A 24,838-nucleotide genomic window follows, 5' to 3' on the forward strand; every position below is an offset into this window, starting at 1 on the left:
ACCTGGAGAGAGCATGCCACCCATTTCGTTCACACTCGGCTGTGCACCGCTCCAATGACCGTTGGAGATCACGGGTTGATGAAGCCAACAGAACCACATCATCTGCAAAGAGCAGAGATGCAATGCTGAGGTCACCAAAGCGGACACCCTCGACCCTTCGACTGCGCCTCAAGATTCTGCCCATAAAAGTTACGAACAAAATTGGTGACAAACACCCTTGGCGGAGTCCGAATCTCACCGGAAACAAGTCCGACTTACTGCCGGAAATGGGGATAAAACTCTTGACACCGGTTGTTCAGGGACCAACGAGCCCATACCAGGGGGTTCGGTACGCCATACTCCTGAAGATACATAATTCATTTCTCATTTTCAGGTGTTGAAGTAAAGTAAGGTAGAGTGATGGAGCAAGTTGAGTACAGAGGAGTCATCAGGTTCCTGTATTTAAAAGGTCGCACTCCGACGGAGGCATTTGATGAGATGAACGAAGATTATGGGGAGGATGCCCCATCATATGACGTTGTCAAACACTGGCATCGTCAGTTCAAGTGTGGACGTACATCAGTGGAAACGGTCCCAATTCCTGGGCGCCCACAGACCGCCATTGATGATGCCACCATCCAGCATGCCGAGGTCGCCATCTTGGACGATCGTCGTATAACAGTACGCGAACTAGGCAATGAGGTTAAGATCAGTATGTGGTCTCTGGAAAAAATCATCCATGAGCATCCTCACCATAAACTTCATCACCTGTCAACCATTCCTAGCAGACCCTCACAATATGTTTGAGCCTCCCACATCGGACCGGCATCATCTCCCACCATTGGAGCCAACTCACCACCCCGTGGTGATCAATTGACAACTCCGCCCCTCTCTTCACCCGAGTGTCCAAGACATGCAGCTGCAAATCTGATGACACGACCACCTAGAACCTGTTTGCCCTGGGTGACCCTACCAGGGGCGTGAAACATCAGACAATTTAGCTCCTTGGATCATAGGGACATACAAACCCCTCTAGCATGATAAGATGCACTTAAGGAGGGGCAGAAACAAACAAAAAAACAAACAAGTACAGTGAATGATTTGAAAAGCCTTTTCAAATGTAGAAAATATAACTATACAGTGGTGCCTATATTCACAAAATTAATCTGTTCTGGAAGTTGTAAGCATTCAAAGTGTACATAATGTAAATAATAATACAAAATTATCTTAATATACGTTAAAAAAGCATACAAAATACAATAATACAGTGGTACCTGTACTTACGAACGTCTCTAGTAATGAAAAATCCAGGTTACGAAAGGAAAAAAAAATAGGTGCTGTATTCCCCAAATTCCACTGAACGTAAACATCCTGTATCTTCGCTTGTGTAGCGCGATCAAGCTGCTCTCCCATTGGCTATTGCCATAGCATCTTCCTGTCACTTCATTGGCTAGGAGGGATGTAAATCTTTACACATTATGCACTTCCTTCATCTTGGTTTGTATTTTGCGATAGATCTTGCACTTCCTTCATCTTGGTTTGTATTTTGCGATAGATCTGCTCATTTGTATAAATGTTTTCTCTCGGCTGTCCCAAGTTTCCCTCCTCCTCCATCCACCCTGATGCCATTTTGCTCACTCACCCTTCTCTTCGCATAGTTGCCCAACGCCAAAGGTAAATGAACATCATTTTTTAAAAGTATTCTTGACATTATGTACTTTTAATTCTTATTTTTGGTGGGTGGGGGCTTGGAACAGATTACGCTATCTACATGTAAAATGTGCTTCTACTCACGAAAAATTCACGTGACGAAACAACTTCCAGAATGGATTAATTTCGTAAGTAGAGGCACTACTGTACAAGCACAAATGTCAATATATAAAGCAACACTACCCACCTGACAACTAACTTCTTGTCATCCAAGTCTTATCAGAAACCCTCTTTTAAATACCCTTTGACACCACACATTTTATAAAGTATGTGACGTGAATGTTTTCAGCATTATGCTTAACGATAATGCTGCCATTTTCCAAAATGAGTGCATTAACAACTGTCGCAATTTGGGTTGGGATCATGGCTGCAAAAATGGCACTGAACTCACCTGCAATATTTAATCAAAATTCAGTCTTTGAAATGTGGATATACAGTAATTCCAATCTGTAGGGTTGGCTATGCCAACCTTATAGATTGAATATACCCTGCCTAATATTGATCGAAATAATTGTGATTATTATTCTGGGCATTATTGTGCAACTCTACCTCAGTCTTTAAACTCTTCGATAGAATGTGATTCAAGTCATGTTGAAAAGTTTTATCAATAACTGCTGCATTTTGTTTGTATTCTGAATTTCCTTCATGAGAGCAGTCTAATTGTAGAATGGGAAAAGTATTTTTGTTTCACATGCAATTCATTTGGTAGAACGGAAATTATTATCCCACAATATAATAGTTTTAGTGCCCTGGGATTGGCTGGCAACCATTTCAGGGGGTACCCCGTCTCCTGTCTCTTGATAGCTGGGATAGGCTCCAGCACTCCCTGTGACCCTCGTGAGGATAAGCGGCAAAGTAAATGGAATGGAATGGAAATTATTATCCCATAATAGAATTGGTTTAGTGCCCTGCAATTGGCTGGCAACCAATTAAGGGTGTACCCCGACTAAGCCCTCAAAATAGCTAGGATTGGCTACAGCACTCAACCCTTGTGAGGTTACGCTGCTCAGATAATGGAAGGATGTTTTAAATTTAACAGCTTGCTGTTTTTAACGTTGGCCAAATCATAAGAAAGCTACAGGATGTTAATGAATTAAACAACACATACAAATCTCACTTTACTGCCTAGTTGTTTACCGTGTTTTATAAATGTAGTGTCAGAAGTGTGTCTGGTTCAGGCTCATATCTTCAATGCCGCTTGGCTTTCACAGTTCCTTACCGTTCTATTTTTAAATGGAATCAAGACGAGTTAAACCAAGATGAATGTTTGCAGCAAAAGTGTCTTAATTTTCCTTTGAGCCTTAATTAGCCATTTTATCAATAAACCATTGTTTGCATCTGCTGGACACTAAACGTTCAATTAAACAGACCTTGGTGTGAACATCTGGTTGTTTTTGGAGCATATTCCAGTTGTTCCCACCCAAGACCTTCCCTTTGCTGTTATTCTCCACCCAGAGCATGTGTGTCTGATTTCAGTCATGTGTGACCATTTGGCACTGGATGCCTCTTCGTCAGCGACAGTAGAGCATAGTGAATGCAGCTTTAAATAGGTCAGAGGTGACTGCTGTTTTAGCAACGGTGGCATGAGGAGTGGCCATGGCTAGGAATGAAAGAAGCCCAGCGGTACCATCAAACAGACTACTTTTGGCAATGTTAAATAGTGATATTTTTCTCGTTTAATCTTTCAAAAATACCAAGATAACTTAATTCATCTCTTTAAAAAAAAGTGTTTCCTTTCAAAGGATTTATTCCACATGGTTCTACTGTCCCATTTGAGTTTCTTACTCTACTGTGGGGCCTGTTCGCATGGATGGAATCAAATGTCCTAAAGAAAGTCAGATATGAAAAGGATATCTGGGAATGTGACTGTAACGTCGCATGTAATTAGTCTTAAATATCCTTCCTTCTTCTTTCGGCTTGTCCCTTTCGGGGTCGCCACAGCGTGTCATCTCAGATGAACGCACATATGTTTGGCACAATTTTTACGCCGGATGCCCTTCCTGACGCAACCCTTCTCAGGGAGTGGGGGCCCCAGTGGGATACGAACCCACAACCCCTCGTTTTCCAAACCAGTGCTCTAACCACACAATTAATGACTTCACTAAAATCATTGACCTCCAGAAGCTGCGCCCATGGATGTTTTTCTAAGGAAATACTGATTTTATAGGGGAAATGTGGATGTGGCAGCGACAACTAAAATATAATAAGTCTTAAATATGCTGATTGATGATGTATATATGAACCTATCCAAACCACGTTTCTGTGATTAATCAAAAGTTTTTAGTTTTATTATTGTCCCTTCCAAATGTATGTTAGTTTTGGGTCACTTGAAATTTGACCAACCCCAGGTCTGTGTTGACAATTGCTAAGCTTGCAAGTTGCTAGTGGTCTTTCACAATCTGATTTCCCAACACCTGAAACATGATATGGTTGTCTTTTTCCATGCCAAATTATTGATGTTTTAAAGGAGATAAAATGCAATAACATCACTTTTATCACAACCTCTAAACAGCCCTTTTTGGAAAAGTTGGTTTCAGGGGCTACCCCTTGTTTTTATTTGTTAGAAAACATGGCTCCCAGGAGAGAGTATTGTATAGTCAGAGCCAGAGCTTTAGAAGACTCTTGAACTTAAAGAGTTCGCAAGATATTCTGCTTGAATATGAATTTTACCAATTTGTGCTTCTCTTTGTATGTTAACACGTAATGAAGCTGTAGCTCATTAGTTTTCTGACTGTCGTGGTTTTGCTAGTGGCTGCTAATGTTATAGTGAAGAAAATAAGTTTACAAACACCCTGCTATATTGCATGTTCTCCCACTTAAAAATCATGGAGGGTTCTGAAATTTTCATCATAGGTGCATGTCCACTGTCAGAGAGATAATCTAAAAAGAAAAATCCAGAAATCACAATGTATGATTTCTGAGTTGCTCAGCGACAGCCCAGAAACCTGTCTGATCTAGAGAAGATCTGCGTGGAGGAATAAACCAAAATCCTTCCTGCAGTGTGTGCAAACTTGGTGAACAGCTACAGGAAACGTTTGACCGCTGTAATTGCCAACAAAGGCTATTGTACCAAATATTAATATTGGTTTTATCAGGTGTTCAAATACTTATTTGCAGCTGTATCACACAAATAAATAATTAAAAAAATCAAACATTGTGATTCCAGGATTTTTCTTTTAGATTATCTCTCTCACTTTGGACATGCACCTACAATGAAAATTTCAGACCCCTCCATGATTTCCAAGTGGGAGAACCTGCAATATAGCAGGGTGTTCAAATACTTATTTTCTTCATGGTATTGTGTTTTTGAGCTGGGTACGTGAAGCTCAAGATGATAGGGCTGTTAGTTCCCACTTATACTGCATCAAACAAGGCTGAAATTATCCTTAGCTTTTGGCTGTTACATTACAGTTTCATGTCCAGTATTTCACCCACTACTTGGAAAAAGGCCAATGGTTGATCTTAGCCCTAGTTACTGCCTCTCCATGGAGTGGTATACCACTCTATTTTTTTGTACCACTCATATTTTGGGGGGTAAATTTAGGAAAGGGTTCTATCTTAAGAACTGCTAACTGCTGTTTTTTTCCGACAGAGAGCTTACAAAAATATACTTTGTTGTGTAATTTCACAATTGATGAGTGAATGTGTATGTGTATTTCCTCAATTAAAAAGTATTTTGTCCTTATGTGCCCTTTAATGAATGCATTTGTATCCAGCATTTATGATTTGTGCTGCATATTTGTTGTACAGGTTATCAAGTTTACTGGCTCAAACCCACCATATTTGATCAATCAATCACATAATTTTGTTTTTTCTTGATCCACAGAAAAAAGGTTAAGGATGGGAGTGAAATCATCAAATCAAACCCGTCCAAACGCCACCGGGACCGGCTGAATGGGGAGCTGGACAGACTGACTGACCTGTTGCCCTTTTCTGAGGATGTTCGCTCTTGTCTGGACAAACTGTCCGTTCTTCGCCTCAGTGTGGGATACCTGCGAGTCAAGAGCTATTTCAGAGGTAAGTTATTGGTTTTAGTATGCATTTTTTTTTTACCATCCATTGAGAAAAGGTTTGTACAAAACTTGTACAAAAATAAATATATTGCGGTCACATTGACATCTCCATTACTGGTTGGGTTGGAACTGGGGCGTTGGGGGGAACACAAAACAACTGAATTGGTGAATTGATTAGGATGAACAAAAAAGCCAAGGAATTGTTAATTAATGGTATGCTACTTGGCTACAACCAACAGAAAACGGTGCTGATACCACCAACTAGTTTTCTGTTGACCATGATCTGAATCAAGGCCTACATCCATGCAGACACGCAGTTATTGAGAATTCTCTCAATTTTTCCTGTCAAATGGATGGAGTTGATTTGTTGATTTAATGATGCCTTGAAACAATTGCAGCAAATTTGCGGCACTATTCATGAAATAATGGAAATAACCCATTTCCATTAAAAACTAATCAGTTTTTCCAATTAGTTTCCTTCTTTTTCAAGGGAATCAAGGAAATGTAGTTATGTACTGCTGAAGTACACTACTAGAAATGTAAAGTTTTAATCATTTCTTTGACTTCATTTGTCACCAATGTTGTGGTTTGAGGCACATGAGAAAAATAATTGACATGAATTGAATTTCAGACTCCGCAAGCTGTAATGTCACGTCGTCACAGGTGTAGTAAAATTCTGGTGCTGACTGTTTCCACAGCCTTTCACCTGCTTTGTTGTTGCAGTTGCACCATTTATGTCTCATTGTAGCTGCCATCATCATAGCTATCTTATGATATATGGAAAGATACTTTGAGAGTAGAAGAATTAGGGTTTACACAATCAGGATTTTTGGGGCTGATCACGATTAGCGACTTTATTAAACAAATAACCGATCATCGATCTGATCCCAAGATGGAGCAATGAGTCTATTTACATGACTTGTTCATCCATGCCTTCATTTTCTGAGCTGCTTATCCTCACAAGGGTCATGGGAGTGCTGAAGCCAATCCAAGTTTTCCCCTTTATTCGTGTGAGTTACGTTTCTTATACCACGCGAATAATGTAAATCTGTGAATATTGGATGCGCTATTAATATACCTATGTAGTTATGTACCATATTTTTGCAACTATCAGATGCACTTAAAAGTCTTACATTTTCTCCAGAATGGACAGCATACCTTATGTCCACAATTGCTGTGTGACTTGTCCAATAAAGTACACTTGACAGTGATGAAAGTCCTCCGGATTTTCCCGGAATTCCGGATTTTTAAATTTTCATGAAAATTGCTCCGGAAAATTAAGGAAAAATTGCCTAAAATTAATTCGGATATTAGTTGACAACATTGAACGAACATGCGTTTGAGTTCGTTGTTTTGCTTTCACGAGCTTAGCCATGTTGAGGCACGAACACGAGTAATAGTAATGCCCCTCCCCTCGCATTCTCTCAAGACGTCGCTTATTTTGTGTGGTCTTGACATCCCTGCATTACACCAAACAAGCCAGGTCAGGTTCACCAATCAGACATTCATTAAACAGGACAAAAAAGGAAGCAAAGACACCAGTTCAAGTCCAGCGTGGAGAGAGGAGAGGAACTGTCTCGTACAATTCACCACTGCACTCTCTGATTATCCTCTCCTCAGCACCTCTATTTATTTAGTTTTAAGACGCCCCTTATTTACATGGATGTTACAAAAAGGAGACGACAAGCAAAACAGTTTTAAACAAGGTTTACATGTTTATTAATGTGCGTGTGCATGTGTGGAAGATTGCTGAATATATGTGTGGTCATCATTTCTTTAACAGGCAGCAGTTCTAACAGTTTTGATGATTAGATGTTTTTGTTCTTGCTATCTCCTGCTAGGAGGCTGCCACGTTATCTAGGGCAGAGCAAAGCATTTCTTTATTGGAAGCAAATGTATGATAATTATGATCACAATTATTCCTACATTTCCCCCCTGTTTATCCTACATTTGCTACCATGTTTTCTAGAGCAAAGCATTCTTCATTGCAGGCAGAGACAGTAACTGAATTGGAGCAGAGCAAAGCATTTCTTCATTGCAGTCAGAGACAGTAACTGAATTGGAGCAGACCAAAGCATTTCTTCATTGCAGGCAGAAACAGTAACTGAATTGGAGCAGAGCAAAGTATTTCTTAATTGCAGGCAGAAACAGTAACTGAATTGGAGCAGAGCAAAGCATTTCTTCATTGCAGGCAGAATCAGTTACTTAATACTATTTACAATTATTTCCACATTATCCTCCTGTTTATCCTCCATTTGCTCAAATCCTTAAATCATCTAATAGATCACCCTTTCAGCTTACACTCGGAGGAAAATATAGCACTAATTACTTGTAATCTTCTGGATCAGAGAACAGGTCTGGAAGAGAAGTCATAACGTCATCACCGTGGTCAAGAATATCACTGTCATTACTCTGTTGTGCCAATAATGGATATATTTGTGCCAATTTTGTATTTGTCGGGGCAATAGCAGTGGTTATAAGTTGGTTAAGTGATGCCTTTATGCAGGGAATACATCAACATCCACACAATGCAAGAATAGCTGCAAACAGCTATAGAAACTAGGACAGAGAACACCAAATTTTTAGATTTGCCAAAGTTTTTTTTTTTTTTTTTCTTCCACCACTCAGACCTGGCTGATGTAGTGCTCCTTCATCTTGTGGTTCAGGGTGCGGAGGCCTTGAATGGTCCTTGTGCATGACCCATCAGGTGCTGTGATATTTGGAATAAACAACACTGGTCACCGAACATTGAGCAGTCACCACCCTTTTCGGCCTGGAGCATGTCGACCGCTATGCGGTGCTGGAACGTCATGAGTGAGGTTGCAGCTGGTTGTTCCCTTATGGCAATAATGCCTGCTTCTGTATAATTACCTAGTTTCTGTACATTGTAAGGTATGCAGTTGATTCTGTCAACATTTTTATTCGGGGTTATCCATAACAAGATGGATTCCTTTCCTGCAGCAATCTCGTTAACCTACTTATACTCATCTGGTAGGCCGTTGGGATGCCATTTGCATCAATGTATGTCAGATCTCCATCTTTCCAAGAGGACCTTCGCCTTCGGGAGAACCCAAGGGGAGGTCCAAAGATGGATGGGGTCAATTGTATATCCTCTGCTTTTGATGGAAACACAGTCACAGATAAGAGCAGTGATACCTGTGCACACGTTCCTGCTGCATTTATCAGTGTGTCATACAACTTTTGACCAACACACCACCACAACAAATCGCTGCATGGGAGGAGTGGGGCAGTTTGCACATGGATATCATGACATCATGTTTTGTTGAGACTTCCCACCTTAAAATCTGTCCCTGTAAAGCTAACACAGGAGAAATTAGCCAATGCAACATTAGTAGAAAATATCAGTTTATCATTTACTGCCTTAATTGTTGGATAAACACTTTTCCATTTCTCACAAGTGGTGTTAGGAGTTGTTTTAGTCATTACCTCTAGGGTACATTGTGTTTCGATTTCTGTTGGAATGACACGCATATAGTGGCCTAGGGCCCATGCATGTGATGTAACTATAGTTTACCTTGTTAGCTGCATTCTACATTAATAACAACCAGTTTTGTTTACTATTTGTAAAAAAAAGATAATCATAATAATGAAAAAATGTTCCTCAGGCTTTTTCGCTTAAAATACTCCCTCCATAGTATATGTACTCTTTTGTATGGCATTCGGGTTTAAGGTAGCATTAAATTGGTAAATGGTGAGAAGAAAGTGGGGGTTTCCTTTAGCATAAGCCCATCGATGGAATCCCCAGCAATTAAACTCTGCCAAGGAATTGAAAAAGTGCTGAACTGATTCACTGGGAGGCACACATGGAGTCCTGCTCTCATGCCTCGGTGACTCCCGCATATTTGTTTACCAATGTTATTTGAAATGAGGTCGCACTTCTTTATCTTATGTGTGGTAGGCATAGTTGACTGAGTATAATTATTGGTTCTGTTGTTATGTATTTTTGTCAGCTTTACAGGTGTCCAAAAGTAGCATATTAACAAAAATATCATTACGGCTGTCAATGTTGCAGCCCAACATGCTATCATATTATTTAGCCATTTTGAAGTCATGTCGACCAAGTCACCCCGAAATGAGTCAAGTGTCTTTTAAATCTTCACCAGCCTTCAGGTATTTTCAGATACTATAAATCTGCACCCACCGTATGCTGGTCTTTGCTCACCTTTCCCCTTGGGTGACTCAGCTGAGACGACCTTTTACAGCGTGTAAGGTGTATCCAAATCGCTGCATGGGAGGAGTGGGGCAGTTTGCACATGGATATCATGACATCATGTTTTGTTGAGACTTCCCACCTTAAAATCTGTCCCTGTAAAGCTAACATAGGAGAAATTAGCCAATGCAACATTAGTAGAAAATATCAGTTTATCATTTACTGCCTTAATTGTTGGATAAACACTTTTCCATTTCTCACAAGTGGTGTTAGGAGTTGTTTTAGTCATTACCTCTAGGGTACATTGTGTTTCGATTTCTGTTGGAATGACACGCATATAGTGGCCTAGGGCCCATGCATGTGATGTAACTATAGTTTACCTTGTTAGCTGCATTCTACATTAATAACAACCAGTTTTGTTTACTATTTGTAAAAAAAAGATAATCATAATAATGAAAAAATGTTCCTCAGGCTTTTTCGCTTAAAATACTCCCTCCATAGTATATGTACTCTTTTGTATGGCATTCGGGTTTAAGGTAGCATTAAATTGGTAAATGGTGAGAAGAAAGTGGGGGTTTCCTTTAGCATAAGCCCATCGATGGAATCCCCAGCAATTAAACTCTGCCAAGGAATTGAAAAAGTGCTGAACTGATTCACTGGGAGGCACACATGGAGTCCTGCTCTCATGCCTCGGTGACTCCCGCATATTTGTTTACCAATGTTATTTGAAATGAGGTCGCACTTCTTTATCTTATGTGTGGTAGGCATAGTTGACTGAGTATAATTATTGGTTCTGTTGTTATGTATTTTTGTCAGCTTTACAGGTGTCCAAAAGTAGCATATTAACAAAAATATCATTACGGCTGTCAATGTTGCAGCCCAACATGCTATCATATTATTTAGCCATTTTGAAGTCATGTCGACCAAGTCACCCCGAAATGAGTCAAGTGTCTTTTAAATCTTCACCAGCCTTCAGGTATTTTCAGATACTATAAATCTGCACCCACCGTATGCTGGTCTTTGCTCACCTTTCCCCTTGGGTGACTCAGCTGAGACGACCTTTTACAGCGTGTAAGGTGTATCCACGTGTTTCTTTCTGCTATTTTGTCCATGTCATTCAGCTCTTGCTCAGTCTATGCCAGTGTTCTGGTAAAACTCCATGTAAAGTAGATGTTTATTCATAAACAGACATCGGATGAATAAACAAATGGCAGTAATAAGGTTATTAAAGCACAGTAACTTGTTACATTTTTTTTTTTTTTTGATGGTGTAATGCAGGGATGTCAAACTCATTTCTCTTGCGGGCCACGTTGTAGTTCGGGTTTTCCTCAGAGGGACATTTCGAGTGAAGGCAGCGTGGGATCGATTCCCGCTCAGTGATGGTGTCGACATCTGCACTGCGACTGGCTGGCGACCAGTTCGGCGTGTCGTCTGCCGCTGCCCGAAGTTAGCTGGTATTGGCTTCAGCTCTCTCTCCGAATAAATCCAGAAGGGTTGCATCAGGAAAGGCATCCGGCGTAAAAAAAAAAATCAAAAAGACAGTTATTGCCGCACCACCATGACAGTGGCACAAAAATGGCTTCACACATCAATGCTGATAAAATTCCCAATTTGTTTCAAGTCCTATCAAATTGATGCATGTGAAATTTCCTAGTGACACGCCATTAGAAAACGTTTTTTTAGTTTTTCAAAAGAAGTTAATGGATACACAGAATCCCCCAACTTTTTTTTTTTTTTTTTGCATTCGTTATCAATTAATAGCATTGGTATTATCTCTGGATTTGTGCAAACACTACAATCTTTTGGACACGTTTTTTGTATGTAGTTATCCAATTTGTTTTGTTTTTATTTTATTTATTTTTTGGGGTGGGACCTTGAGTTTCACGGAGCTCCCGTACAGGACACACCTTGCCCCTTTCTCAGTTTTATAGACTAATTAGTCTACTCGATAGTAACTAGTATTCTCGAGGTTTGGCTCTGCCGCAGTCACCCAGACGCGCATTCACTCATTCCTCATGAGTGTGGGAGTTTCCTACTCACCAGAGATGTCTTCACTTCCTTTGGCTTCTCGTCAACCCTCAGCCTCCAGACGCAAAGTCGAGGCCCAGTCCCGGAAAGGGTCTCAAATGCCGTGGCCACGGTCTTTTCCTGGACGTCGACTCAGCCCCTGGAAACCTCAGATATCTTGCGATACGGCTCGAAGGACCAAGTAAATGTCAGGTTCACCAATCAGACATTCATTAAACAGGACAAAAAAGGAAGCAAAGACACCAGTTCAAGTCTCGCGAGGAGAGAGCAGAGGAACTGTCTCGTACAATTCACCACTGCACTCTCTGATTATCCTCTCCTCAGCACCTCTATTTATTTAGTTTTAAGACGCCCCTTATTTACATGGATGTTACAAAAAGGAGACGACAAGCAAAACAGTTTTAAACAAGGTGTACATGTTTGTTCATGTGCGTGTGCATGTGTGGAAGATTGCTGAATACATGTGTGGTCATCATTTCTTTAACAGGCAGCAGTTCTAACAGTTCTTATGATTAGATGTTTTTGTTCTTGCTATCTCCTGCTAGGAGGCTGCCACGTTATCTAGGGCAGAGCAAAGCATTTCTTTATTGGAAGCAAATGTATGATCATTATGATCACAATTATTCCTACATCTGGAAACAGGAAATGCGAGTTAACCGTATTGAGCATGTATGGAGCATGTACGAAGCGCATGTTCAGAACTGCTTCACGTAATGCGAGCGCATTTACGTCGACAGTCATCAACATCATGAGCCATGTCAAAGGAAATTCAGTTACACCAGGGGTGCTCATTGCGTCGATCGCGAGGCAGTGTGACGGCGTGAAAAAAAACAAAAACAAATAAAAACATTCGACTATCATCCACCTCGTCGCTTGATTCAGGTGTGGACAAAACGTCGAGCCCATGCATATAAAGGGTTCTAGCAAGCCGGCCCATTATTTACGAAAGCCCTGTGGTGCGTACCCCCTCCAATGTATCGCTAGCTTGTTGCCACTAACGCCGATTATGTTGAACCATACTTTCAGCATCTTCATAACATTGCGAGTATAGACCGTTCATGTTTATTCCTTGACAGGCCAGTGCATTTAACTTTTCTTCAGATAACGTTTGTCAGATCAAGAATTTTTATTGATGAAAAATTTTAAATACCGTTTTATATCATGTTCTGCTAATATCAGTTGAAATTGGAAATGATAATTTCTGAGTTTGAATTTTTAAAAAATTTTAGTTATGTATTTATTTTATTTTAATTTACGCTTATGTTATAATAATCCAGTAAGTTATTTTAAGGCCATCCCTAATCACACCCGCAACTTTATCTTTGAGCATGACTCACCACACCTGTACATTTTTCAACTGTGAGTGACTGTGTGTGCGTGTGTGTGTATATATATATATGTATATGTATATATTACAACTGATTATACTATTATTAGATCTATATCTAAGATAGTGAGAAATGTGGTCGAGTGTATCAGTACAACGCGACGTTACAAGTTTGAGACTTAAACGTTAATCGTAATTACAACAAGATCAACTTCTTTAACGTGTTTTGCTGTACGGTGTAGAAATTCTAAAATATATTTTTGTGTATATTCTATATCTATACTATAATATGTATAATGTGGGGAAAAGGACAATTTTAGATGTTTTTTTACTGAATAGTTCACTTAATTCATTTCTCTTGAGATAAGATGGCATATTGTAAGCATATTTTAATGACAAATGTGATTTTGTGCCATCCAGTGATAGGGGGATGGGGGGCAAAAAAATCTGGGCTTGACCCTTGGGGAACTTGTGCCCAATTTTTTTTTTGGGTCAGGACTTAGAAATTTTACTTTCAATTTTTGTCTGAATTTTGTTCACAGCTATTGCCAGAATGCACCATAGCCATCCATTTTTCAAAAATTTCATATGGGGGCATGCCCCATGTCCCCCTAGTGCTCATATTTGTATTTTCAGGAATTTTCACAAAAGTCCACTTCCATCTCTAACTTCAACACACTGGTTACTGTTAGCATGCATGCCAGCACGTGTTTTAGCTTGTATGTAAGCCACCATGTGATGGCGTTCACGAGGCAACGAGGAACAAATACATTTTACATCTGTTAGCAGAAAAAGCTTACATTGTCCGCACACTGCTCTAAGAGTGCCCCAAAGCATTCTGGGAGGAGGTATAGCTAAGAGGACATGTTTTGTGTCACTTTTTTTGTAAGTCATTCTTTTGTTTTAATATTTGCTAGTTGTGCTATTCTGTTTGCTGTGGTGTAATAATTTTAGTTTCAATCCGACACTGAGTGTGTACAACATCATCAGTAATAACCTGCCTACACTGGCGGTGTGTTGGGCAATGTAAGCTTCTTTTGCTTCCAGATCTGAAATGCAATTTTTCCTGACTGCATCATGAGCGCCATTTGATGGTAGCTTACATACATGCTTAAAGACATGTATGCTAGTATTGTAACCAGTGTGTTGAAGCGGCAAAGAAGATGGATGGATGGTTGGATGGATGGATGATGCATGGATGGATGGTTGGATGTTGTAATTATACTTCACGGAATCGACTTATAATTGACATTTTATGCTGGTCGGTTTTAATGTCATAATTGGCTGATCCAATCAATGGCATCATTGATTTCTTCGCGTCGCAGTCGTGCACAATATGTCTGAATCCAAAAGCTGGTTTATTTTACATTGTAGTATTTATATATTTTATTAATGTCTTTTGACATAGTACTTTAAATATAAATAAAGTTATTTAAACAAAAACATGTTTGGTGGTATTGGGCTGAAAGCAGGTAATGCCCGGATCACACTGCATGACAACTTCGCCCTTTAACGATTGCAATGTCAGACAACTGCAATAATGTCTTATTTTCCTATAATGCTGCCTACTGTTTTTTACGATCAATGGGCTTTGTCTTGTTGATTCAAAAACGAGTGGATACATTCGATACCATGGGATCACAACACGAGTAGTTTGCGCCGACTGTATAAGAAGAAAATGAGCGAAAAAACGTGTTGGTGGTCACTGGTGCTCAGGACAGGAGATGACATTCGTTAAAGGCTTGCTTGCTTGTACACTTACTTTTAATACAATACGGCTCGCAAGAAAGCAACAAAACATTATGTAGCCTAGCAAGCTAGTGCTGGTGCTCGTGATTGTGTGTAAACATGGTGAAGTTTATTGCATATATTATCTGACCAAAGTCATGAATTCCAACCTTTTTGGCGCTAAGGCACAGACTTAGCAGGTGAAAAATCTCACGGCACAGAAACAACCAAAAATTTCACAAAAAGTAGATACATTAATTGCTCTATGTACTTACTGCCATCTAATAGAAGACCATGCATTTGTTCTGTCTGTCACTATGCCTCACTGGCATAAATAGATGAACAAAGATGCATTAGCGGTATTTATTGTAAATATATATTTTTGAGAAATGAAATACACAATTAACTACAATGAGTCCTCGGGTTAAGACAGCCTTGACCCAAGACGTTTTGACTTTACAATGGCTGCCCTCCGTCAGCCATTTTGTCTTGCTAATGCTTGTTCATATTTGTGCGCCGGGAGTATCTTCGCATTTTTTGCCCTCCTTTTTAGACATTATTGCCCTAAAGATGAAAGCTGTGTCTTTTAGCAATGCTTCTGCAGCCAAAAGAAAAGATCATAAAAAGATTGGAGAAAGGAGAGACATCAACCTCACCAAGGCTTCAGTCAGTCGACTGTGGTGACAAATAATAAAGACAAAACCCGTATTTTAGCTCATGTAAAGGGTTCCATTCCCATGTCAGATACAATGATCACAAAACAAGGTTCTTTGATACTTGTCGAGATGGAGAGGTTTGAGGACCAGGTTCCTTGGCAATAGCTAAGCACAGCCTCCCCTTCTTCTTCTCCATCCACCTCTCAGCAGTAATCCTAAATACATCATCGTGTTTATTTCAATGTATTTGTTTTTTATACAAAGTATTTTGATGTAAATTCTGACTTTAATGGTGGAATCCGACTTAAGTAAAAAATTCAAGTTAAGTTGCTACTGTCGAAAAGGATCTCAGTCATAGACCGAGGACTCATTGCTCCATCTTGTGATCGGATCAGTTATCCCTTTTTTAAACTTGGTGATAGGCCCTAAAAATCCTGATCGTCTAAAGCCTAGTTGTAATATGGATGCAGAAAAACGTCAGATTTAGATAAAATGTGTCGGAAAGAGCACATTTGGACCAATCTCAAGGTCATTTCATGTTTCCTCATATATATTAGTGGTAATTAGAATCATTAACCCCATTCGATGTTTTCCATAAACTCTCGTGTTTTCACTTGGACATTAAAGATTTAACTGGTGAGTCCATTCGTTCTCTGTCTCTATACCAAAACCGTCACTCTTTAATTAAGAACTTCAACAATCTTTCAGATTTAAGAGTGGAGTTTTAACCTTCTTGACACACCACCTTCCTGCGTAGTATTGGATTATTTTTCATAATCTGGAGACGACCTCTGTAATGTTGATTAATACTCCAGTGTGATGTTGTTTTTTTTTTTGTCTCCAGTGTTGGGCTTTTTTATACCTCCACTTCTAATTTTAAAATATGAGTAATATTGTTTCATATTATTCATAAATACTATGCCACGTTTGCAGAAATTTGGTACATGGACATCCAGTGCAAGTGGTATTCCTATGAACGATTTCCATAGTTTGTTCTCAACGCAGTCACATTGGCAACTTTTCTTTACTCTTTTCCACTGGATTTAAATGGATTGAACATAACCCTACTTGTAATTACACAAATTTACAGTGCATATAGTGATTATACACGATTCAAGACACAATGTCTTGCCACATGCTTTGTTGTGTGTATGCATGAGATCACCAGGGCTGCCTCTGATGAGTACTCCTGGTCAAAACACCAACCTTGGATGGTTTCTCAAGTGGGGACATGTCTCAGACTCCAGAATTGCTGAGTTCAAGAAAAGAACAAACATGGCCGGCACGCGGGAGATTTAAAGAGACGATAGTGTGTGACAAGCTATTTGTGGTGTTAGACTTGTAGCGTGACTGTATGAGGCCAAGCTGGATCTTTTTGAAAGCCTTGTGGCGCACTGCTGCTGACATATTTCTGTTAAAAGAAAGAAGGGGGGAAAGGGCCCATTGAAAACATCCAGGGCCTGTTAACAATCAAGAGGCAATGTGGTAACAGCCTCGTGTGCTAGTGTTTGGGATATCTGAAGCATGTACGCACAACCCCAAACATATGACACAAATGGAACATCTATAAAGACCAGCTTGTTGTGTCCTGCCGGTTCCCTGGAGGTAGTGTGTACAGGGGGAAGCCCGCTCTTGCAGAGATGTAACTTGTGAATAAATTGCCAGGACTTAACTGGGTTTCCTCTTGATTCATGTCTCGCAGTTTGAGGATGGCGTGAGAATGCGAGTAACCACTCATTTTTTCATTGTTTCCATACACCATTCCACAGAGGTCTGGGCCTCCCAAGCACTACATCCCTTATGTTTACGGGAACCCAACTCAGAGTGTTGTCAGTGTCAAATTTAGGGTTCAAGAAGTTTGTTTTTCAAACACAAAAATCTTTTCTTTTTTTCATTTTTTTTTCATTTTTTTAAAGAAGTTATTTTAATTGCAATTTGCTGGCAGCCAGTTCAGTGTGTACCCTGCCTCATCCCTGATGATAGCTGGAATAGGCTCCATCGCTTCCGTGACCTTTGTGAGGATAAGCGGTCAACTCAAAGTCAGGGATTATTGTTGATTCTGAATTGTTTGGAGTCTGTCTCTATGTGCCCTGGAATTGGCTGGCAACCAGTTCAGCGTGCACCCTGGTTCCTGGCCATTGACAGCTGGGATAGGCTCCAGCACTTGTGAGTATAAGCGGCAAAGAAAATGGATGGATAATCCTACAAAGAATGTAGTCAAGTGAAAAACAATGTTTTCTAAATCTGAAACACCGGAGAGAATTGTGTTAAAGGTTCACTTCCATTAAAATCTTTTTTTTTCTAGTTTTATTTAAGTTTGTCAATAGAAAGGGTTTTTTTCACTGACGTGACATTTTTTGCCATTTAACCTCCCTACTTAACCCAATGTGGAAGTCTACAGAATACTCTCGGTTACTGTTTGTGTTTTTATGTTTCACGGGCATCTCGGGACTCAAGCACACAACAGAGGACTCGCTAGCCTTCAGAGAGCCTCTTCCACCTTTTTTTTGATAACTCTAGCCAATTCGCTGAAGCTTTTCCAGAGTTGCTTGTCGGTGTGCTCTTCAATGCCTCGCGACGAAGAGGCTCGCAGTCCGGGATACAAGTCCGACTTCGAAAGCGGGGACATTGTCTAACGCTTCCGACAAAAGACTTTGGACGTTCTGTAGCTCTGTGCTTCATGGAGACTTGGCTTTGTAGACGATTGCCTGACGCTGCTATCCCGCTGCCCGGTCTCAACCTCCATTGTGCTGATGTGTCACCGAGCTAAGCTAAAAAGCTTAATCGATACTCTTACTTCATAACATTACAGTTAAGATCGTTTTTTGTTTGTGAAATACTGGTTTTGTTTATTATTTTGTCTTTCTGCCATTGTCATCAAATTTTAAACAAATAATAAACATTTCGCTTTGCTTGTGAACTAATATACAAATTTTACTTTTTGAACAAAAATGGAATAAATTGAGTTTTCCTCTATGAAAAAAATAATATTCCACCGGCTTTCGTTTTCCCTGTTAGCATACGGGTAAGTGCTCTTCCTTCCTGATATCTGTCACATAGAGTAAAAGATTAAGGGCACAATACTGCGTCTTTGTTACCCAGGCCTGAGTCCCATGATGTGTGTATGGCAGGTAGCCTAATAGTCTGGGGTTTATTGTACTGTCGGTCGTGTCTTCAATAAATGCAATTTGAAACATAATCTTGTCCACCTTACCTATGTATGAGTAACGGGATCTCAGGGATCGAAAATGGCCACCATTCGAGGCAGCCCAAGGGGTGACGTCACGTTAAAACAACCCATAGTTGATAGCATAATCGATTCTAAAATAGATTATTTCTGGACTATTCCATCCAGTAGTTGCACCGCCCATTCTTTTAAATCACTTATATTCATTTTAATCTTCAACCGCTATACATAAAGTGCATCTTGTTCTTCTTTTTCCTTCGGCTTGTCCCGTTAGGCGTTGCCACAGCGTGTCATCTTTTTCCATCTAAGCCCATCTCCTGCATCTTCCTGTCTAACACCAAGTCCCCTCATGTCTTCCCTCACAACATCTTTCAACCTTCTCTTTGGTCTTCCTCTCATTATTTTGCCTGGCAGCTCCATCCTCAGCACCCTTTTACCAATATACTCACTCTCTCGCCTCTGAACATGTCCAAACAATCGAAGTCTGCTCTCTCGAACATTGTCTCCAAAACATCCAACTTTGGCTATCTGTCTCATGAGCTCATTTCTCATCCTATCCAACCTGCTCACTCCGAGCGAGAACCTCAACATCTTAATTTCTGCCACCTCCAGCTCTGCTTCCTGTTGTCTCTTCAGTGCCACAGTTTCGAATCTGGACATCATGGCTGGCCTCACCACTGTTTTATAAACTTTGCTCTTCATCCTAGCAGAGACTCTTGTCACATAACACACCAGACACCTACGGTCAGCTGTTCCAACCTGGTTGGACCTGTTTCTTCACTTCCTTTCCACAATAACCATTGCTCTGGATTGTTGACCCTAATTATTTGAATTCGTCCACCCTCGCTATCTCTTCTCCCTGGAGCCGCACTCTTCCTCCTTCACCCCTCTCATTCTCCGGCATATATTCCACTTTACTTTGGCTAATCTTCATTCCTCTCCTTTCCAGTGCATGCCTCCATGTTTCTAATTGTTCAACCACCTGCTCCCTGCTGTCACTGCATATCCCGATATCATCTGCGAACATCATGGTCCAAGGGGATTCCAGTCTAGCCTCATCTGTCAAACTATCCATTACTACAACAAACAGGAAGGGGCTCAGTGCCGATCCCTGATGCAGTCCCACCTCCACCTTAAATTATTCTCACACCTAAAGCACACCTCACCATTGTTCTGTTGCCATCATACAGTGAGTCCTGTACTATTCTGATATATTTCTCCGCCACACCAGACTTATACATGTTCCTCTCTTGGTACTCTGTCATAGGCTTTCTCTAGATCCACATAGACACAATTTAGCTCAGTTACTGTGATTTGACAGGTGTGTATGCGCCCACACGCTATCCCACTCGCAAATCTGCACACCGACCACAAGAAATCACGTGTGTAAAATTTTACGAGAAGAAATACATAGATATTGAAAGACGTTTCTTATTTTGTGTAGTCTTGACCAATGTTCCTTCTAAGCTGTGCCACTGCGCAATTGCGCACTTGTCAGACACTGTTTAAACAGGCCATTTTCACATTTTTCAATAGTGCTGTTGGATTGTGAAATAAGAAAATTCGATTTACTTCAAATGTCACAGACAAAAATGAATAATACTGTACTCAGTTACCACCACAGTTATCTATTATGTTCAAATTTTAAAAAAGTAGATTTTTTTCCAAGTCAAAATTGAGGAACATGTTCCTGTTTGTCAGAACCACAGAAAATATCCAAATTTCCAAAATCAAGTGGTAAAGGGATTTCCCAAAAATGTAATCTGAAAACAGAAACTACTTTCATCCCTCATTTTTCACAGTTAATGGGGACCAGACCGTACCGCGAAATGTGAAAAAAACGCGAAGTTGGACACTCACCCTTCACCACCCCTTCTCTTCAGGCATTTTCATGTATCTGTATCTGGGCACCAGAATTATTAAAATATCATATATTTATATATTATCCATATTTGAGACTAAGATTACAAGACGACATGTATTTACTTAAATCTTTAATTATAAAACATTTGTTAATCTTTCCTGTAACTGTCACATGACTGTGGTTGGGAAACGCAGGGGAGACGTATTGGTGGTGGGAACAATAATGGTACGAAGTACCAGTTTGCTGGAAGGCTTTATTAGGTTCCTTTAAGCACACAGCAACAATGTTTGCTCTCAAACACTACTCCTCCCCGGTCGCCGTCGCTAAACTTGTAAACTGTACACTAGCAACTGCTTGCGTTGTGTTTCTATTCCTTCTTACTTTCAATGCTTCATACGCCTGTCATGATCCTACCGCTTCAGCATGAGCTGTGCGGGTGCCCGCACGGCTGGGCTGATTGGGAGGCGCACACCTGCTCCTCATGCGGGCTGATCAGCCCCTATATAGATAGGACCCGGTGACGACTGGTCCTCCGCCAGTTCGCTGAGCTTTATGTCCCGTTCCAGCACTCTCGTATTCCTGACTGAACCTGTGTGTACCGACCTTCGTCCGTTCTCTGACAAACATTGTAAGCCTGACTCCTTGACACTTCTGCCTGCGTTGTTTCCCCGTGTACCGACTCCTGCCTGTCCGCTCATCTGTTCTCGTCGCCCGACGTCACAACTACCGCTGCTGCACCGGACTGTCTGCTCGATCTCCGACCTCTGCGTACAATAAACGTGTCTCTTCTTGAACTACCTTGCGTCTTCCGAGTTCCTGCATTTGGGTCCTACCTCTCGTTCCGATGGGACGTGACAGAACGAACTGGCCATCACAGGACCCAGCAGGAAAGACCCGGCGTCGCTGGGACCGACGCAAGGTAGACCGTCTGCCGGAGGACCAAGCCTGTCCAATCCGGGTAGGCTCCCTGACGTCCTCCACTTCCGTGTCTTACGCTCCGCCAGCGAGGTATGAATACGTCCCGAACACGACCCGTCCGGCTCCTCATATTCTTCTGGACTCCGACTTTTCGGAATATGAGGAGGACCCCGATTTGTTTGACAGGCTGCCTGAGTACGACTCCGACGACTTTGATTTTGAGTCTCTTTGCCCGGCTTTTGATCCCAGTCAGTTTGCCCCGCCTTCCCGTGTTTCCAGCACCCGAGCGTCTTCACCCGGTAGATCCAAGTACACCAATCGGTACGAGGGAACCCGATTGGCCATCTACCCGGGACCTCCGCGAGACGGCCAGAGGAGACGCCCCGGCCGGGCGCTCCCTGGTGTCTCTCGCTGCGCGGCAACGAAGACACCATCCTCCCACTCCTCGCCGGCAACTGTGAGACCGGCAGACCCGCAGCTGGTGGCGAAGCCTCAAGCCCAGAGGGAGGAGGAGCCGCCAAACCACGAGGCGTTCTGTCGCGAAATGCGGGCGCAGTTAGAGAGGCAGAGCGCTGAATTGGCGGGTCTCACGGCCCAGGTCCGGCAACGATTGGCGAACCAGCGGAGCTACGCTGATGTCGCAACGGCGACGGACAAACTGCTGACTCAGGTTCACGTTGCCGTGGAGACCGACCCGCCCCCTTGCCAAGTGCACGCCACAGTGGGAACAGACTCGCCACCTCAAGTGCACGTCGCAGTGTTGGCGGTTCCGAGCAGAGCTCACGCGGCAGTTGGAACTGACCCGCTCCCGAGACACGCCCACGTGTCAGTTTCGACTGACTCTCCGCCTACTCAGGTTCACGTTGCCCTGGAAACGGATTCGCCACCGCGCCACGCCCACGTTGCCGTTTCAACGGATGCAGTGCAAGTTCACGTGGCAGTGGGGACCGACCCGACGCCGCCTCACGTTGCTGTCCAGGAGGTGGCGACGTCTCCACAGCCGCTTCTCGTCCGTGCTCTGGAGTGGCAGTGGCGACTGACCCGCGGCCGTTCCCCGTTCCTGCTCTGTCGGCGACCGGCCCGCGGCAGCTCCCCGTTCCTGCCCTGTCGGCGACGGGCACGCCCTCACGTTCCTGTCCAGGAGGTGGCGACAGTTCCCCAGCTGCCTCACGCTCCTGTCCAGGAGGAGGTTGAGTTGGTGATGCTGCTGCCGCCCTCTCACGTTCCTGTCCAGGAGGCGGCGACGGGGTCGCTGCCTTCTCTCGTTCCTGTCCAGGAGGCGGCGGCGACGGGGTCGCTGCCTTCTCTCGTTCCTGTCCAGGAGGCGGCGGCGACGGGGTCGCTGCCTTCTCTCGTTCCTGTCCAGGAGGCGGCGGCGACGGGGTCGCTGCCTTCTCAAGTTCCTGTCCAGGAGGAGGCGGCGACGGGGTCGCTGCCTTCTCAAGTTCCTGTCCAGGAGGAGGCGGTACTGGCGCCGCCTTCTCACGTTGCTGTCCAGGAGGGGGCGGCGACAGGGTCGCTGCCTTCTCACGTTCCTGTCCAGGAGGGGGCGGTACTGGCGCCGCCGCCTTCTCACGTCCCTGTCCAGCAGGAGCTGGAGAGACTTCGGGGTGGCGGTCATGGCTCATGTCCTGCTCTCCATCATCTTCTTCACTCCTGAGTTCGCCCAGCCGCTTCAGGACCTGGCCTCGTTGGCGACCAATCCCTGGTCGTCTTGCAATGACGGCGTGGGAGGTTCTCGTCTGGAGCAGTGGCCTGCCTCGTTCTGGTTCCTGTATCGCCGTTTGGTTCCTCACAGAGGTCGTCTGCCCGAGTCGCCCCGTGGGGACCCTGGTGCTTGGCGTCCGGGTCGTCCTCCTGACCTGTCCGCCCGGACGCCTCGTGTTTGGTGGCCTGGATGGCCACCAGTCTGGGGTTCAGGGGGGGGGCGTGCCCTCCTCCGGACCCCCTTCCGCCCACCCCTGCCTGTGTTATTGTCTGTTTTTTCGTTTAGGCACGTCTGGGAGCCGTGCCTTTGAGGGGTGGGGTACTGTCATGATCCTACCGCTTCAGCATGAGCTGTGTGGGTGCCCGCACAGCTGCGCTGATTGGGAGGTGCACACCTGCTCCTCATGCGGGCTGATCAGCCCCTGTATAGATAGGACCCGGTGACGACTGGTCCTCCGCCAGTTCGCTGAGCTTTATGTCCCGTTCCAGCACTCTCGTATTCCTGACTGAACCTGTGTGTACCGACCTTCGTCCGTTCTCTGACCAACATTGTAAGCCTGACTCCTTGACACTTCTGCCTGCGTTGTTTCCCCGTGTACCGACTCCTGCCTGTCCGCTCATCTGTTCTCGTCGCCCGACGTCACAACTACCGCTGCTGCACCGGACTGCCTGCTCGATCCCCGACCTCTGCGTACAATAAACGTGTCTCTTCTTGAACTACCTTGCGTCTTCCGAGTTCCTGCATTTGGGTCCTACCTCTCGTTCCGATGGGACGTGACAACGCCTGGGCAGTTCCAGCTCTCTCTCTCTCTCTCTCTCTCTCCTCTCTCTCTCTCTCTCTCTCTCTCCTCTCTCTCTCTCTCTCTCTCTCTCTCTCTCTCTCTCTCTCTATCTCTCTCTCTCTCTCTCTCTCTCTCTCTCTCCCTCTCTCTCTCACACACACACATGACTTGTAGAGACTTGAAGTTCACTCACCTGCAGCATTCCCATATGATGATCATGAACACAGTCCTTGAAGACGTACGCATCTTCCAAAAAAAGCCCGTTTCATCATGTTAAAAACTTCCGGCCGCCATCATTCACTGATGAGGTTAGGAAACCTAATGATGAGCAGCACCATACAGAGGGACATTTTTTAGGCCGTACATTTTTTTTTTTTTAACCAGCCTCGTCCTCAAGGGGGCAAATCAAAGCGCAGTAGATACCACAATGCCTGTGCCATTTGCTGCAGAAAGTGGTTGATTCCTCCTGGTGGATCCCAAAGAGGATAAAAGTGCTCCCAAATAGGAGGCTATTCCTCCCACTGGATCCCTAAAAGGATAAAAGTGCCCGTGGAGTTACTACTTCTTGGGCGCTGCAGTGGAAGCTTTCACTGGGGCACAACGCTGAGGTGGTATTGTAACTACATAATAAAAAATAAATGCTATTGCTTAAAAAAAAAGTTATCACAAACACAACACCAAGATACAGTACATATGCGAAAGGGTCACAAGCGTGGATGAGACAACAGGAAAACAAGGAACTGGGTGGGACAAGGGAAGTTGCAGGGT

At 43.0% G+C, this 24,838-nt stretch overlaps 1 protein-coding gene across 2 annotated transcripts in view; it reads left to right on the forward strand.

Moving 5' to 3' along the window:
- LOC133511847 (aryl hydrocarbon receptor-like) overlaps positions 1-24,838 on the forward strand; it is an 89,991-nt gene that overhangs the window by 10,066 nt on the left and 55,087 nt on the right. For both annotated transcript variants that reach the window (XM_061840833.1, XM_061840834.1), the window contains exon 2: positions 5,516-5,706. In XM_061840833.1, the coding sequence (XP_061696817.1) occupies positions 5,516-5,706 (191 nt within the window). The remainder of the gene's footprint in view (positions 1-5,515; positions 5,707-24,838) is intronic.

Source organism: Syngnathoides biaculeatus, chromosome 14 (genome assembly GCF_019802595.1).
Source record: "Syngnathoides biaculeatus isolate LvHL_M chromosome 14, ASM1980259v1, whole genome shotgun sequence".
In the NCBI taxonomy this organism is placed as follows: domain Eukaryota; kingdom Metazoa; phylum Chordata; class Actinopteri; order Syngnathiformes; family Syngnathidae; genus Syngnathoides; species Syngnathoides biaculeatus.